The sequence below is a fragment of the Nilaparvata lugens genome, chromosome 3 (assembly GCF_014356525.2).
Source record: "Nilaparvata lugens isolate BPH chromosome 3, ASM1435652v1, whole genome shotgun sequence".
Lineage (NCBI taxonomy): Eukaryota > Metazoa > Arthropoda > Insecta > Hemiptera > Delphacidae > Nilaparvata > Nilaparvata lugens.
Genome location: NC_052506.1, coordinates 92,849,126 through 92,866,693, shown reverse-complemented (window position 1 = coordinate 92,866,693; position 17,568 = coordinate 92,849,126). Strand labels below are relative to the sequence as shown.

General features: G+C 33.6%; 1 protein-coding gene across 1 annotated transcript in view; it reads right to left on the bottom strand.

The window, feature by feature from the left end:
* LOC111048583 (tensin-1) overlaps positions 1-17,568 on the bottom strand; it is a 108,804-nt gene that overhangs the window by 76,877 nt on the left and 14,359 nt on the right. The window contains exons 5-8 of the mRNA XM_039422969.1: positions 17,186-17,335; positions 15,419-15,706; positions 11,718-11,902; positions 8,067-8,246 (exon numbers count right to left, since the gene is read on the bottom strand). Coding sequence (XP_039278903.1) covers positions 8,067-8,246; positions 11,718-11,902; positions 15,419-15,706; positions 17,186-17,335 — 803 coding nt within the window. The remainder of the gene's footprint in view (positions 1-8,066; positions 8,247-11,717; positions 11,903-15,418; positions 15,707-17,185; positions 17,336-17,568) is intronic.

Sequence of the window (17,568 nt, the reverse complement as noted above, 5' to 3'; positions counted from 1 at the left end):
ACGTCTTATTCTTTCAACTATGGAGAATCACTACAACATTTCATCCCATGCAATCAAATTATTACTTCAAATGAGTTAATCTTTCCAGTTCTTACAAATTTACATAAAGATTCAGAATGATTATTTCTAAGTGCAATTTTCGAATGTAAATTCTGAACAAATGATGTCACAGCAAAACTTATACCAACGATTTTGACAATGCTGCTTTAATTCGACCTAGACGAATAATTTATATGATTGATCTTTTATTTAATAATTATTTGTCCTTATCAGGTACTATATCGAGTAACCCTTGTCTTATAATGTTTCAATAAAATTAATTAACAAAAGAAGCGAAAAATTTTGTTTCGAAAAACCATTTGAAAGATCTGAGACTAAATTTCAAATCACAAGGTGTTAGGCTTTTCACACACATTACCATCAATCATAAAATACTGAGACTCGGTAGACGACTGGAGACGGTCCAGAAAGAAAATTGGCCTCATTCACAAAGTTAGAAATGAAAACAATATTAGCGTGTAAAACGAACACAAACCGAAAAAGAAAGAGGAGAAATCTAGACGTTATTTCTGTGTTAATATTGATTCTCCTCAGGCGAAACCCAGCAAATGCAGCTCAAATAAAAAGCACTGCTAGTGGTATGGTAGGCCACATTTTTATGATCGGTCATAAATACGAGAATTAACATCATACAGTGAACAGCACAAAGTACTTCTCTTGTATTGTCGAATGTTTGGAGAGTCATAAAATGTGAATAAAGTATGCAAATAGCTTTATGTTTCTAATTAGTGATGTACAGAAATTCAGAAAATTGGGAGTGTTCTCATGAGTAGGCTATAAAAAAAGTTGAAAGTCAGTTGATAATCTAACCATATAAGAAACTAATTTGAGGGAGTGAATTTATTCACACACTAATCATAGTGTTCCATACATACATTTATATGTGTTGCTGTTGAAGATTGTATATTATTAGAAACAATAGACTACTCTTCATCAGAAGAGATCTCAGTTTATTTCTTTAATCTAATTAATCTAAAAAAATTGGGAATCTATGACAAATTATAAATATGCGATCATCAGATTCCATTTTGATAATAACTAATATGTTAAATTCAACAGTATATAAAAAGGGCAATATATTTCCATCGTAAATTTATCACTCTAAATTTTCCCCAGTAATTGCTTACTCTCCAGTATAAATGTTCATAGAAAATAGGGAATTCATCTCAAATCTTTTATTAGCAAACTTTGAAAACAACAGACAAGATCCTGAGTAATACTGGCTATGTTTACTTTCTTGCATTTTAGCTGAACACCTATCTGACAAAAATCAACAGAAGACTATAAGGATTTTATTAGTTAGATAAAATACCCTAAGATTGTAGATAATGCGAAAGTAAGCATTCAAGATCCATCTTCATTTTTTTTAATATTTCCCTCATTCTACTTTCAAATCCAAGGAAGTACAGACAAATTAATGCGTGTAATGTATTCAATTTATTCCATCCCATTTATTCTATTCCATCCATTGATGCGTACTAGAATCAAGTCAATATTAAACGAATCATTATAGGCTCAACTAAGAACTGTTTCACTTCCAATTTTCTAAAATTAGGCTAATAAAAGTAATATAGTTCAAATGACAGAATAAAACGTTGATGTTGTCAATACCACTATGCAATAGAATCCATTTAACACTATGCAACGTCTTATTCTTTCAACTATGGAGAATCACTACAACATTTCATCCCATGCAATCAAATTATTACTTCAAATGAGTTAATCTTTCCAGTTCTTACAAATTTACATAAAGATTCAGAATGATTATTTCTAAGTGCAATTTTCGAATGTAAATTCTGAACAAATGATGTCACAGCAAAACTTATACCAACGATTTTGCTTTAATTCGACCTAGACGAATAATTTATATGATTGATGTTTTATTTAATAATATTATTTGTCCTTATCAGGTACTATATCGAGTAACCCTTGCCTTATAATGTTTCAATAAAATTAATTAACAAAAGAAGCGAAAAATTTTGTTTCGACAAACCATTTGGAAGATCTGAGACTAAATTTCAAATCACAAGGTGTTAGGCTTTTCACGCACATTACCATCAATCATAAAATACTGAGACTCGGTAGACGACTGGAGACGGTCCAGAAAGAAAATTGGCCTCATTCACAAAGTTAGAAATGAAAACAATATTAGCGTGTAAAACGAACACAAACCGAAAAAGAAAGAGGAGAAATCTAGACGTTATTTCTGTGTTAATATTGATTCTCCTCAGGCGAAAACCAGCAAATGCAGCTCAAATAAAAAGCACTGCTAGTGGTAGGCCACATTTTTATGATCGGTCATAAATACGAGAATTAACATCATACAGTGAACAGCACAAAGTACTTCTCTTGTATTGTCGAATGTTTGGAGAGTCATAAAATGTGAATAAAGTATGCAAATAGCTTTATGTTTCTAATTAGTGATGTACAGAAATTCAGAAAATTGGGAGTGTTCTCATGAGTAGGCTATAAAAAAAGTTGAAAGTCAGTTGATAATCTAACCATATAAGAAACTAATTTGAGGGAGTGAATTTATTCACACACTAATCATAGTGTTCCATACATACATTTATATGTGTTGCTGTTGAAGATTGTATATTATTAGAAACAATAGACTACTCTTCATCAGAAGAGATCTCAGTTTATTTCTTTAATGTCATTAATCTGAAAATGCATTTGATTTTCTGTTAATATAATATTCCATATACTCCAATATATTCCATCACTGCATGTATTTGAATTGATCATAGTGCCACAAGAGAGCCTTATTTCTATTGGTAGAGAGAGTCATATCTATTGATATTTGGTGAAGACAATTATTCAAGTAGAAAATTCAATGAGGTCAACTTATACTCAACTTATAATTTTAACTCAATAATTGAATAACTTGTAATTTTCAACTTCAACTAAAATTATAATCAACTTCATTCAAATTCAACACAGGAGGTATACAGCAAATATTTATGAGAACTTCATCAAACTTCATCCCAATCATTTATCAATAAATCACTGCTATTATTGCCCTTAAATATTATTTGAGATATTAAAATTAATGATGAAATTATGCCAAGTACTGGTATCACCCCATATATTATGAAGCGGCTGAAAGACTTCATAACAGCCAACCATAAAAGCCTTGCAGACAAAATTTGTGACACTTGATTAGCCTATTTGAAAAAACCAACGTGGGATCCTTTCAGCTCAAAACTTTCAGCTTTTCAAAAAGATAATAAAAGAGGCGGAAAAATAAACAGCCCACGAAGAATGGCGTTTAGAGCAATATTATCAAAACCTGACATCAACAAAATTAGAACCGTCCTCTATTCTTGGGATATTTATTGTGTGTAGGTTGTAACATCTCTGAAAACAAGTTAATTTAGGCCTACAGGAGATTTGCCAATACCAAAAATCGTCCACGAAAATAGCGCCAGCCTAGATTATGTTTCAACAGTTTTTAACACACTTCAGTCTGGGATGATTGATCGGCATTGGCTCATTGAGGATGGCTGCATGACTGGGGTTTGAAAATATCAGAGTAGAGGCGATTCGATTCAAAGACTACCCTATTGAACTGGTGATTCAATTTTGTACTGGAGAATATTCACAATAGGTATTTTATATTATTGATGACTTATGATGTTAGAATAATGATATACAACTACATATTGTTTTTCCAACTGGTAGTCTTGCTAAACTATAAAATAGCTGGATAACTTTAGTAGAACCGGCCGAATTCATGGCTGCAGTCATGCAGTTGCAAGTGGTTGTGGCTCTCTATGCCTCAACTAATATGTTTACACCCAATATTGTTTTATTGGTGAATGCTATGAAGATACTGGAACAGTTTGGGGTCTATCTATTCAATATTTATCAAATCTTGTGATATATATGATTTTTAGCATTCTTTTTCAAGACTTGAGTATAAGTTACAATTCAATCGACTACCATAGCAATTGAATAAAATTTATTATTACTTGAATGAAAAAGACTAAGAAATTGTCAAAAAACCACTGATTTATTGATAATTAGAAAGACCGGTCTCGGTTATTACACCATTGTCAATCTCTGATAAACTCAGAGATAATAACACTCTGTTTATCAGAGATTGACAATGGTGTAATAACCGAAACCGGTCTTTCTAATATTATCAACAAATCAGTGGTTTTTTGACAATTTCTTAGTCTTTTTCATTCAATATGAATAATTACCACAATATCAACTTCTCAACTACACAAAAATTTATTATTACAATTCATACATCAATTTCATCTACCTTAGATAACTTCTTCCATTCCATGAGAAATAATAATACTGTGAATAGTGTTATTTCGCTTCCACTTATTCAAGTTCAATATGATTTTGATTTGGAAAACTGACAAAAGATCATACTTTTAAAGTAAACAAGGTATATCTGTTACGCTAAAAAACTTTTGGATTATGATATACAGGCTATAGAGTATAAAGGCTGCTACTGTTGATAAAGGATACAATTTTCCAATTCTAGAAAACTCTTTGGAAAAATTAAAATGCTTACCATCAGATTGATAGTAAACTAGCATTGTGGCATTGAATAACCTCGGCAAAACCTGTCAAATTATAGATTTATTATTGGAAATAACCTGTCAAAAATGTGACTATTATCATTCTTTTGCATAATAATTTTTGTAAAAGCTTATCAATCATTTGCATAATTTGCCAATTCAATCAAGAAACATGTTCAACAAATTAATTGTATTTATAATTGACTAATATTGACTGATAAGCCGTTCAACTGAATATACTGCCAACAATGAACGCAATATGAAACATAAATATTTATTTAAATACAAATCAATTGTATTTAAAATTGACTAATATTGACTGATAAGCCGTTCAACTGAATATACTGCCAACAATGAACGCAATATGAAACATAAATATGTATTCAAATACAAATCAATTGTATTTAAAATTGATTAATATTGACTGATAAGCCGTTCAACTGAATATACTGCCAACAATGAACGCAATATGAAACATAAAACAGTTTTCAACTCATGATAGTAAATTTCAAGCACCCACAGCAAGAATGTGAACAGGATAATAAATTTGTATCAATGAAATGGCCAGCGATGTTTATGTGAGAAGTGTCATCGCTGTCCACGTCTCAATACATAATCGAGGGGAATCTCCACAAATGAGTGTGGCAGAGCAGAGCAGAGCAGAGCAGAGGACACTAATAGAAGCCGGTCTTTACCCGCTCAGTATCATGTTGTCTGTAGTTGAGATGTCTCGCCAGTCACCCGTTCTAAATTTGGCCCAACACCACGTGGCCCACGAAAGTGGCGACACGTGTGGGTGGGAGGAGAAGGTGGGGTGAAAGAGGAGGAGGAGGATAGGGTGAAGAAGGAGAAGGAAGAAGAGAAGGGTGGAAGGACGTGAATGATTAGTGACGGAAGTTGCAAAAATCTACCCTACCTAAAGCTGGCGACCCTACTTCCTTTTCAACCAACTATTCAATTTTTCTTCTAAATATTCTTCCATTATCCAAGCTACAGTTGGAATTTAGAAAACTAAGTTCTTTTGATCAATGTTGGAATGTTGCAATATAGGCCTATTATTGATAATTAAAATGTAAGTATTCAGGGCCACTTATTTTTATTTATAAAATAACATCATAGTACCCTTTTTTGAAAAGTTTTTATATAAAATAACAGATTAAAAACACAAATTGAAACAACAAGATTCAATGTTTCACGTCATCTTAAGGGTTTAAAAATAAATTTCAAATAAACGTTTATTTAAAATTTATTTTTAAAATCTGAAGATGATGTAAAAAATTGAAACTAGTAGTTATTTTAATTTGTGTTTTTGATTTGTTATTTTACATTAATTTTTTCCAAATAATTTATATCAATTTTCCATTTCTTCTCCCAATTTTGAAATGTTTATTTATTGGCGTAGTAATAGCACCATTCCACTATTACCTATTAACCCCAAAGTCTTTTTTTGATAAATGACAAAGATTATTCAAATCAATGAATACTTTTTCAATAAGATGTACTGAAAATTTTATGATTACTGGTTCAAGCAATAATATTATATTGTGTAAGTTAATAGTTTATGAATATAAAAAACACAATAAGTTCACATAGAGAATAGTCTAGAATGAAATCTTGTGAGATGGAAGCTATAGAATGAAGAATCACTAAAACTGGTGTCTTGACCAAAGGGTCTAGCAATTCGTAAATCTTTCAGACTTGTTGTTGAATTTACCTCTCCCATCATTAGGGACCAACAGAGACATATTGCGAATGATGAGAGATTTGTAGGTCCGTTTCAAAAATAAACTGAGAAGATTGTTACTTCCTTCTGTAGTTCCTGTTCTCTTCCTTCCTAGAGTTTTGAAATAGTCGACTCTAGTTCTGAATTAATTGTTATTGCAGGTAAGTCATACATTATTATTGCAAGAAAGAGCATTATTTATGTTGCTAAGGTCTGAGTAAAGTGTCGATAATTTATGCTGAATTTGAATCTCTTATCTATAAATTTGAATCAATTGGTGGATGATGCAAATACATATTAAAACACAGAATTTAATTATTATAAAGCCTTATTCAACTCTCGATTAAAATAACAAATTAGTGGACCACTCTTCAGTGAGGTCCACGTTATAATGGTAGTGGAGAAAGATATGAGATCAACGTTGCCGATCCTCTGTCTTGTCAATGCCTTCTATAGACTGTAGCTGATACAGGTTTATTGATGTAATATTAACTGTTCATTCTTGTTTAAAATAATCAATTATATTCTATTGAGCAAGGAGTTATATTTTTTAATAATTTCATAATTAAGATGATATATTTTGTTAATTATTATTTCTACATTGTTAAAAGACTATCTTTCAACAGAGCAAACCGAGAAAGAGATAGCGCTATCCGCTTTTTGAATGATAGACAAGGATAGCAATACCTTGCTAATACAATGGATACACCAATTCTAATCAAACACTGCCATTATAACGTGGACCTAATTATATTACAACCAGTTACACTCACATATTTTTTTGTACGTTCGATTTTTTCCCGTCCTTATGAAATCTACCGGATTAAATGGAACGTTGCAAACACATCATCTGATTGAAAAATCATGTTCAATCTAATAGAATTTATAAGGCCATATTTATTTATTATTTTATAGAATTTATTAGACTATGAGGACAGCAAAAAATCTTACCCCCAAACATCGATGTGTGTGCAACTACTATAGTGAAGTCCATGTTATAATGACAGTATTTGATTATCATTGGTGTTGCTATCCTTGTCTATAATTCAACAAAGTAGATGGCGCTATCCTTTTCTAGCTCCGCAACATTGCCTGATCAGTTTTTCACAATGTTGTAGTATAACTAACAGAAAATTTAATCTCGATTATGAAAATTTATTATCAACTCATTTAAAAATATATATTTTCTTGAAGAATAAAATATAATTGATCAATTTATTTTAACAAGAAAGAACAGTTCATATCACATCAGATACACCAGAATCAGCTATCGATGGCAGTGGTAAGGCAGAAAATCGGCAACGCTTTTCTCCTATCTTTCTCCACTCCCTTTACAACGTGGACCCCACTATAACCATATAGAAACAATAGCGTAAGTAGATATCCCATGGTATAGGGCGGTTATGTCGCAACTTTTACTGTTATCTCAAGCCGATTATTGTCGATTACTATCGATTATTGTCGATTTCTACTGTTTTGGCCGGGTGAGAGTGTATGAACGGCACAATATTTATTTATTCAATCATTCAGAATTATGCAACTATATGAGAGACTACCAGCGTCACATATCTTCACGGGAAAGAACTACGTGGACTATCGGCTTGAGATAACAGTAAAAGTTGCGACACAAACGCCCTATACCATGGGATATCTTTTTATGCTATTGTTACTCTAAGCTATAACCTAGTTTACGTTGTTAATAATTATTAAAAAGAGAGCTATCGACATGAATGGAAACATACCATTGGTATCCTCGGTGTCAGTGTCTTGGAGAAGGTTCTCGTAGCTGTCCCAGCGGGTGACGGGGTCGCAGGTGAGGTCGACGGGCACGGCAGGGGTGGGGGCGGGTGTCGGCTGTCTCACTCCCTCCGGGGTTGGCGAGAAGTGCAGCTCGACTGCGCCGTCCAGCGGGAAGCGTAGGTCTGAAGTACAAAAATGAAATCAATGCCTCATCATGAACGTTATATGGAAAGCATTGTATGTAAGCTGGCATCTACATAAACATTAATAATAAGTATCACAGAAATAGATGTAGAAGCAAGAAGTATCACGGATGAAGTAGAAGTCAGAAGTATCACATATTATAGTCATCCATCTATTCATAGATTGAATTAAGTCTCATACCAATAATTGCAAGCACATAAACATTATTGATAATAAAGTATCACATATGAAGTAGAAGTATAGATAATTCAGAAGTATCACAGATTATATTTATACAGCTTCCCATTAATTGAATTTATTCATACCAATTACAAGCAGATAAACATTATTGATTAGTATCACAGAAATAGAAGTAGAAGTCAGGGGAAGTATTACAGAATTCATGCATACCAATGCAAGCACTCACAGTTCTCAAGTTTCAGATCTGTTTCTAGGGTAAATTGGGGTTATGACCATTAACGATGACTCTACTCCATGAACCAACAACTGAGTACAGTTAAAATTTTGAAGGCTGACATAAAGAAGGTCAAGCAAATACCAGAGAAGATTTCAGAAAATATTGATTTGGAAAAGAGAAGTTTTCCAATATTCAACACTTTCATAGATTCATATACTGTATTAATTGTTCCTACAATAGTCAAAGTTAAAAATAAAAATTACCCTTCATCAATTTAAAATCGATAACTTAGGCTACTACTATTTGAACAGGAATTCCTGTATGAACAGGAATTTGAATATGAAACTTGAATGTCAAGTTTATTTGAATGTGACTACACCCAGGAATAGAAGAAGTTCTGTACTATTTGAATGTGTTTATTCCATATTGTATTTTTTCGTAAAATAAAATACAAAATTGGGAAGTATGAAGTCAACATGATCATTTTGTAGAATACTTTTATCTGAGTAAATTGCATTTAGCTGATGAATCGCATTGCTGATAGGTAACTTTTGAAGGAATCATGAAATGCGATTGGGTATTGCATTAACAGTCATTAGCCATGTAGGGTTCCAATAAGTGAGGCTAAAATTGAAAAATTGAGCCAGGAGACTGATAATTTTTAAAATGTTGGAACAGTTGACATTAACGTATTGTTCATTTCCTTGAAGCAATTGAAAATAGAAAATTTGAAAAACCTACACAAAAATGTTGATGGGTTATACTACAAAGAAGGATATACCGTATGCCATTTACTGAGGGAAAATTGAAATGTCAAACTAGTGCTGCAATGATTTATAACACTAAAAAAAAGATAAGACAACAAGAATAAGTTATTGAAACAATTTAATTTGAAACCCGAGATAAGTGGATAAGCCATACCGTGGAAAATGCCTCTGGCCTTTTGCAGACGGTTGCTAGCAATAATATATTCTAGTATCTAGAAGCCATCAATCATACTAGTTCAAGATAGTAAATTCAAGAATAAATCATCCCTGACAGCTATATTGTAATTCATAATTATAGATTATCGGCATGAAAATGTTTAAAATGCCTGTGTAAGGAATAGCCTCTAGGAAATAATCTTCCAGTTGGTAAGAAAAAATGTTAAAAAATGAAAACTGGTCCAAATTCAATAATTTGTCATAAGTGGATAGTTTGTCAACATGATTGAAGAATGAAGTGAGTAATTTGTGGTTGGATGAAGAATAATTATGGTATATAAATGATATAATAAAGAAGTTTGAGACATCATCTCAATGGGGATACTGAATTGAATAATTTTATTATTAGATACAAGGTTTTTTCTTATTACCGGTACGTCAGTCAGTTCATGGGAGCTCGTGGTGAATTTAAGTATTGTTATATACATTTATACATAAAAACCTTCACTCTACTTCTTTCAATTTCAAATCAAAGTATTTTGTTTTTTCTTCATAATGAATCATTATTCATATTATTTGAAAAGAGGCAAATGAATAATAATCCTTTATTGTCATAAAACACAAAGTGTTGTAACAAACGTCAAAATACAATAAGATTAAAAACAGTCAAAATATTTTTAAAATAATAATAATATAGTCAAAGTAGTATTTTTGTAAAAAAATTTACAACAAAATTGGCAAATAGTAATAAACAGCAGCAATTGATAAATAGCAGGTATTAAAACGGGATCCAACACAAGTCACAACAAAGCTGTTACAGTTAAACAGATGAACACTGAAGCTATTCAAAAAATTCTCCAACAGAATAAAGACATCTTTCTGTAAGTAGAATCAATTCTAACACTTTTTCAACGACATGTCTGTTAAGTAGATTATACACTATATAGTCTATTAAACTAACAACAATACTAAAACTAAGGGTGAAAAATAGTAAAACAGCGAAGGTAACTGACGCTTGAGAGTGTTGAATGTGATGCATGTATTCAAATGGGCCAGAACATGAAACGCGTCTATTCAATGGTGGCGCTCAACTATGTACGCCATCATTTGAATACATTACATTCAAAATTCATTACATTACATTCAATACATTATATTCAAAAATCTCAAGCTTGAAGCTACCTTCATTGCTTCATTTCGTTCCATTATGTTTTGACCCTAGGTTTAACTATCGATAGGTAGAATCACTGTGAAAGATAGAAGGACATAGCATTCGAAAGCGCTCCACGGCTCAACCATGTGACAATGTTATTATTTACATGAAATTAGACTTTTACATCATTGAAAAAGTTCACATTCATTCAATAAACAAGAATTTACTGACCGATATTATTCTTCTCATAGATTATCAGTTACAGGGGAGTGATCCGTGGTCTAGTGGATAGAGTGCTTGCGTAGCAGCACAGAGATCCCGGGTTCAAACCCTCTCAATACCAAAAGTTTTTTAACCAGATCACTCCCGTGTTATCGGATGGGCACGTTAACTGTCGGTCCCGGCTGAAGTATGACAGTCGTAAGGCCCATTGACGGCTTAAATTATATATTCAGGCGGTGGGACCTTCCCGCAAGGGACTCCCCACCAACAAAAGCCATACGAATTTACTTTATCAGTTACAGGATTTGATGAAACCTTCATATACATTGAAGGCACAATGATAGAGGTTCCGAGGCATAAGGTGACATTTTATTCGACTCAAAAAAATGTTTTTGTGAGAATTATGTTATTATAACAATAGTGAGGTCCACGTAATAATGGCAGTGTATGATTAGCAATTGTATTGCAATCCTTGTCTATCATTCGACAAAGCTCATAGCGCTATCCTTTTCTAGCTCCACAACGTTATCAGATCCGTTTGTAACAATGCAGAAATATACTTAATTAAGCCAGAGAATCGGCAACGCTGTTCTCCTATCTTCAATCACTGCCATTATAACGTGGACCTCACTATAGCAGCCTATACTAGTGATGGCTCCTAGATTAAAATCATCCAAAAACAAGAAATTTTATGAAATCACTTCCTTCATTTTGGTTCTATTTGTATTCAAACAAACGTATAATAAATACGCACCATTACATGCAGCGTCCAATTCCTGTCGAGTGAAACTGAGCGTGTAGTCAGCAACAGCACAGGTATGAAACTGACAGGCGAATATCAGTTCCCTCTGTGGCAGTTGACAGTCGCTGAAAGCACTACTCTGAGGTGTTATGCTTCGACTGGGGCTGTCACATATGTCCGAGTCTCTAAAATAATGCCTGCAACACGTAACATTATCATTATAATGACAAAAAGTCATTCAAAATGAACAAATACATTAATAAAATGAGATATGATTCACAGAGTCTGCCAATAAATAATTTTCTAGTAACTCCACATGAAATTTTTAATTCATTATCAAGGACTAATGATTGGATTTATTAATTTTCTCATGGACTTTCTCATTGGGTATATATATATATATATTGTTCTATTTAATATCAAGTTTTCATCATCAGATCATCTTAATCACGTTCAAGTTCATTGAGAGATATTGTCATAATCTGTACTTTACAATGTTTATAAATCGAGGGATATTATAATCCGTATTGAATATTCATTCTATTATATGATTGTAAGGAACTTGCATGATTCCATGTATGCAATTGTTTCAGAGAACTTGAATAAATTGCCTGAATGAATTCGATTCCATTCGTGTTATCTTTTAAATGCAAATATTGAGAAACCACAAACTGCTTCAGACCAAAGCTTCTTCTTCAAACTATAGAGATATTCATTCCAAACTAAGAGCATTTCATGAAAATAACATCAATGCTTCTCATTCAGACAATTCCGTTTCAAGTTTTAAATGAATCTCACTCATTATAGCCACCATCATCACTCACCTATTACAACACTCTACCAGCAGGCTAATAGCTTAATTTTAACCATTCCTTCTAAATCAATTGATTTAAGCTGGATTCCCACATATCAGTCCCAAGATACGTTTCCGGAACAGTGAAAATATTTTTATTCCCCTGATTTCAACACACGGAAATATTTTCACTGTACCAGATTCTAACACTGATACTGATAATTATGTGGGAATCCAGCTTGAAACTTAGCCTGTGAGCTCACCTATGGTAACAATTGACCGCCAGGCTAGTAACTTATTTCCCATTTCTTCTAAATCAATCGAATCAAACCTACGTACTTAGTCTGTGAACTGACCTATGGTAACACTTGACCGTTAGACTACTAACTTGTTTCCATTTCCTCTCAATTGATTGATTAGAACTTATTTATCCTGTGAACTTACCTACGGTAATACTTGACAACAAGGCTGATAACTTGTTTTCTCCTTCTTTCAAGTTAATCGATTGAAACCTACTTATCCTGTGAACTAGCCTATGCTGTTTCTTTTATCAGTAATTGTATTTTTGGTCTAGATAATAAAGCATGTGTCAATGTGAGACTATATGATTTATCAAAAGCATTCGATACTGTCTCTCATGCTCTTCTATTGAAAAAGTTACAGTTTTATGGATTCAAGGAGGAGGCTGTGTCACTATAATGAAGTCGTATTTATGTGGTCGATTTCAAAAGGTTTTTTGTGATGGAAAAGAGTCAGGATATCTACCTGTGAAGCATGGTGTTCCTCAGGGATCAATTCTTGGTCCAATACTGTTCATCATTTACATGAATGATCTGCCTAATGTTTTATCGAATCCATCAGTACAGAGCTTTCTCTTTGCTGATGACATTAATATCTGTCTCAGGTCTAATTCACATGAAGTATTGAGAAAAAAATTAAAAAATATTTCAGAAACTATACAAGATTGGTGTACTGCTAATAGTTTATGCATTAATGAAGGCAAAATACAAGATTTAGAATTAGATTATATGACAAGAAATACCACAGAAGCTGTAAGTCATTCTGTGAATTTTCTAGGATTTATGATTGATGAGAATCTGGATTGGGAGAAAAACATTATGAATATTGAGTCGAAAATCAGTAAAGGCATATTCCTGATACGCAGATTGAGACTGTGTGTAAGTTCTAAGGTACTGAGAACGGTCTATTTTGCATTCATCCAAAGTCATTTGAGTCGAGGTACCTTACTCTGGGGTCATAAATTTTCTAGTGTAAGGCTACTGAGGATGCAAAAAACATGCATTAGACTAATTTGTGGACTCCCTTCCCGAGCTCATTGTAGAGAGGGGTTTGTTCGTCTTGGTGTGATGACGGTTCCTGCACTGTTTATCTTTCAAAGCCTACTATATATAAAAGAAAATATCCATTTATATGATGCTTTGGGTTCATATCACTCATATGGAACAAGGAATAGGGCTACTTTGAGTTTAATCAGGTTCAATTACACCAGGACTCAAAAAACATTCATCTATACAGCGATAAAATTGTATAATTTTTTACCTCCTTCAATCAGGAACCTAGAGATTGAAAAATTTAAAAACAAATTGAAAGCAATTTTGTCAGAAAATTGTATTTATAAAATAGATGAATTTTTCGAAATAAATCTTGAAGTGGAATAGCCTTATTACTTGATTGTTACATTGAGATCAGAGAAAAATTTCTTGGTGTAGAATTGGTTATAATGATTTACCTGTGTGCGATTGTGACTTATATTATTTAATAGTTCTATTTATTTTTTATGTGTCTACTTTTGTTACCATTTGACGTTGTAATGCATTTGATGTTCTCTTTTGCTGCTACAATAAAACATTTATTTATTTATTTTATGGTAACACTTTGATCGTCAGGCTATCAACCAATTTTCTATTCCTTCTGATTTAATCGATTGAAACCTACTTACTTATTTACTTATCCTATAGCTGACCTACGGTAACAATTGCCCATCAGGTTCAGAACTTGTTTTCCCTTCTTCTGAATAAATCGATTTACACCTACTTACTTGGCCTGTGAACTCACCTATGGCATGAAGAAAATATAACATACGGGATGTCTCATGGTGTAGGGCGTTTATGTTACAAATGTCCATGCTAACGCAAGCCGATAGTCCCAGTAGTCTGGGACTACTACTACTACACTTTTTCGAGAAACTATGATACACTGGCAGTCTCTCATACTGTGTCGTTCTTACAATCTCACCCGGCCAAAGCAGTAATAATGGACAAGAGTCGACAGTAGTCGGCTCGATTCAACCAAATATCGGTATACTACCTATACTATAGGATATCTTCTTATGCTATCTCTCCTCTATGCCTATGGTAACAATCAACCGCTAGGGTAATTATTTGTTTTCACTTCTTCTGAATTAATTGATAACTAAAGCCTGAATACAAATACTCGGTTTAACGGAGAAATGTCAGCTGTTTGTTTAAACCCATTATTCAATCCTATTCAATTCGTTTATTTCCACTTGGCATACAATACATGTACATATTTATATTTGATATTTAACAAAATAAGAATCACATTTTCACAAAAAAACAGTAGAAAGGATATATTGATTGAGTAGAATTCCCCCAGTAAGACTATGCGTCTGAGATTGGGGGACAGTTCCTGCAAGCAGTATTATTCGGTAGTTTTATTTACTACCTATAAATTACAATATGTGTGATTAAAATTACAAAACTAAGATTCAGATTAAACACATTATGATAAATGCAACATGGTGGAGTTGAAATAGTGACAGAGTGTGGCTTGGTGATGAGGGGATATCAAAGTAAAAAGTGAGGGTTAACAGGAAAGGAGAGACTCGTTTCTACAAGTGAACGTAGTGTTATGGCCCTCACTTTCCCTGTGAACTGACCTATGGTAACACTTGAGTAGAATGTCGCCTCTGAGCTGGAGACCGCGCCGCCGTTCACCGGCCACGTTGACGGTGAACTGACGCGTGTCGCCGGACACCGAGTGGACGCCTGACGTGTAGACAGGCACCAGCCCCTCGTACACCTTGACAAAGGCGCGGCATCCACCCGCTGAGCCACCACCCCCATCGAAGGCCGGCGCCCCCAGCACCGTCACGTGTGTCAGATAGAGAGGCGCCGAGTTGATCCGGATGTTGCCCGACAGCAGGCCCGAGAAGTAGTCTATGTATCTGCAAACATCAATCAGGAAAGTGAGTAGGATGTTGAAAAGTATGACTGCAAGAATAGGGTCAAAACATAGTTAGTTGTAAAGGCGAAAGTGGAGGTTTTGAAGAGTACGAGTGGAACCTTAGGGTCAAATATAGAGGGGCGGCGAAGGTAGACAGTATCAGAGAAGGTAGCTGAGAGTGTTAAGAATAACGCATGTATTCAAATGTGTCAGAACATATATTGGAGCGACGGAAGTAGAGTGTAGAGTGTAGCACAGAACAAGTAATATTGTATTTCACTCCGTGGTGGAAGGAAGCGAAGACATTTGAATACATGCATCTCTTGAATACTCTCAGCTGCCTTCCCTAATACACCTTACCTTAGCTGTTGTGACTGAACTAGGATAATTATAATGAAATACCGGTACAAGAAATAACCATTTCCATTGGAATACTTGTTTTATTAAATAGTTGTTCGAATAGTTACTCTAAAGCCGTGTTCACACTGAACAAATGTTCGACAAACATGTTTGTTGGTACAGTTTTGGGCAAATTTTATTATGTTTGACAAACAATGTTTGCCCGTGGCCAGTGTGGACGGGGGAGAACAGGTTTTATTTTTTACAGCTGTCAAAAATGAAAATGTTTGGAAAAACAGTAATTTTTTGTTTGAAAAACAATGATTGTCCAAAATTTTCAAAATGTTTGTCCCAGAGCTCCTCAACAAACATGTGTGCCGAACATGTATGTCGAACATTTGTTCAGTGTGGACATGGCTTAAGCAATGATACTTATATGAGTACCATCTATATTGTTCACCTCTATTGTGAACTCTAATGTGGGAAATTGAACATAATACACAAATTATACTTTTTCAGTTTCTATTTGATTGACAGGTTCTACCAGGTGGGGCGTATTAAGGCGGATCCCGGATTTCCAGTATCACATATTTAACTCACATATTTAACTAATAGTACTAACACTTTAATATTAGTACTTACATATTTAACTATTGTGAGTGTATGGTATAGTGAGATTATTAGCATAAGTTCTAATGGTACTATTCCCCATAATATTCATTTTTATAACTCTATGTTATTGTTCTATTTAGTCATTGGCTAGAAAGACTACATTTTCTTTTAGCTGAACGAAGCATAAATTTATTGGAAAGCAAGACTAGAGTTCTTTAAACTGGAAGAGTTATTTAGTTTACTAGTTCCAAATCAATGTTGATTATGGCCTAAACTAGAAACTAGGACTACGTTTTCTAAATCTAAAGGTTTGGAGGCTGGAATAATATTCAGTAATGTTCTTCTAGCCCCTAACATATGCTGCTAACAATCGTTCGATGGTTTCTCAACAATCAATTATCAATTATTATTGTTGTTTGAGATGTTCCTCAATCCTCAATCTTTTCAGCATTCCCTTGACCAAGATCAGTATTTTTAGAAAATAAATTAACCCTATCTCTGTAATTCATGAATCAGAGCCATATGATACCTTCGGTGTGATGGCTGCTCGAAATCTCCAATTTTGTCATCGAGGAATCGTTTCATGGCGAATCGATCGAGAGCCTGGTCGGCACTGCCACAGATGTTCGAGTAATGCATGTAGGCAGCCACCACCACTCCAATACGTTCTTTCTGGCCCCTGCAAAAACACCAAATAAATTAAATTCAGTTGAATTTCTATGAGCTGATGAATTCAGACATCTTCATAATGATATGAGCTTTACAATCTCGCAGAGAGAAATTTTCCTATATTAATTACATAATTATTATACTATACTATTGCATATGCTGATAAAAATTGAGAATGTATGACGAAATGAAATTCAATAAGATCAACAGGTAACATGTTTGGTTTAGAGATATTTCCTCATC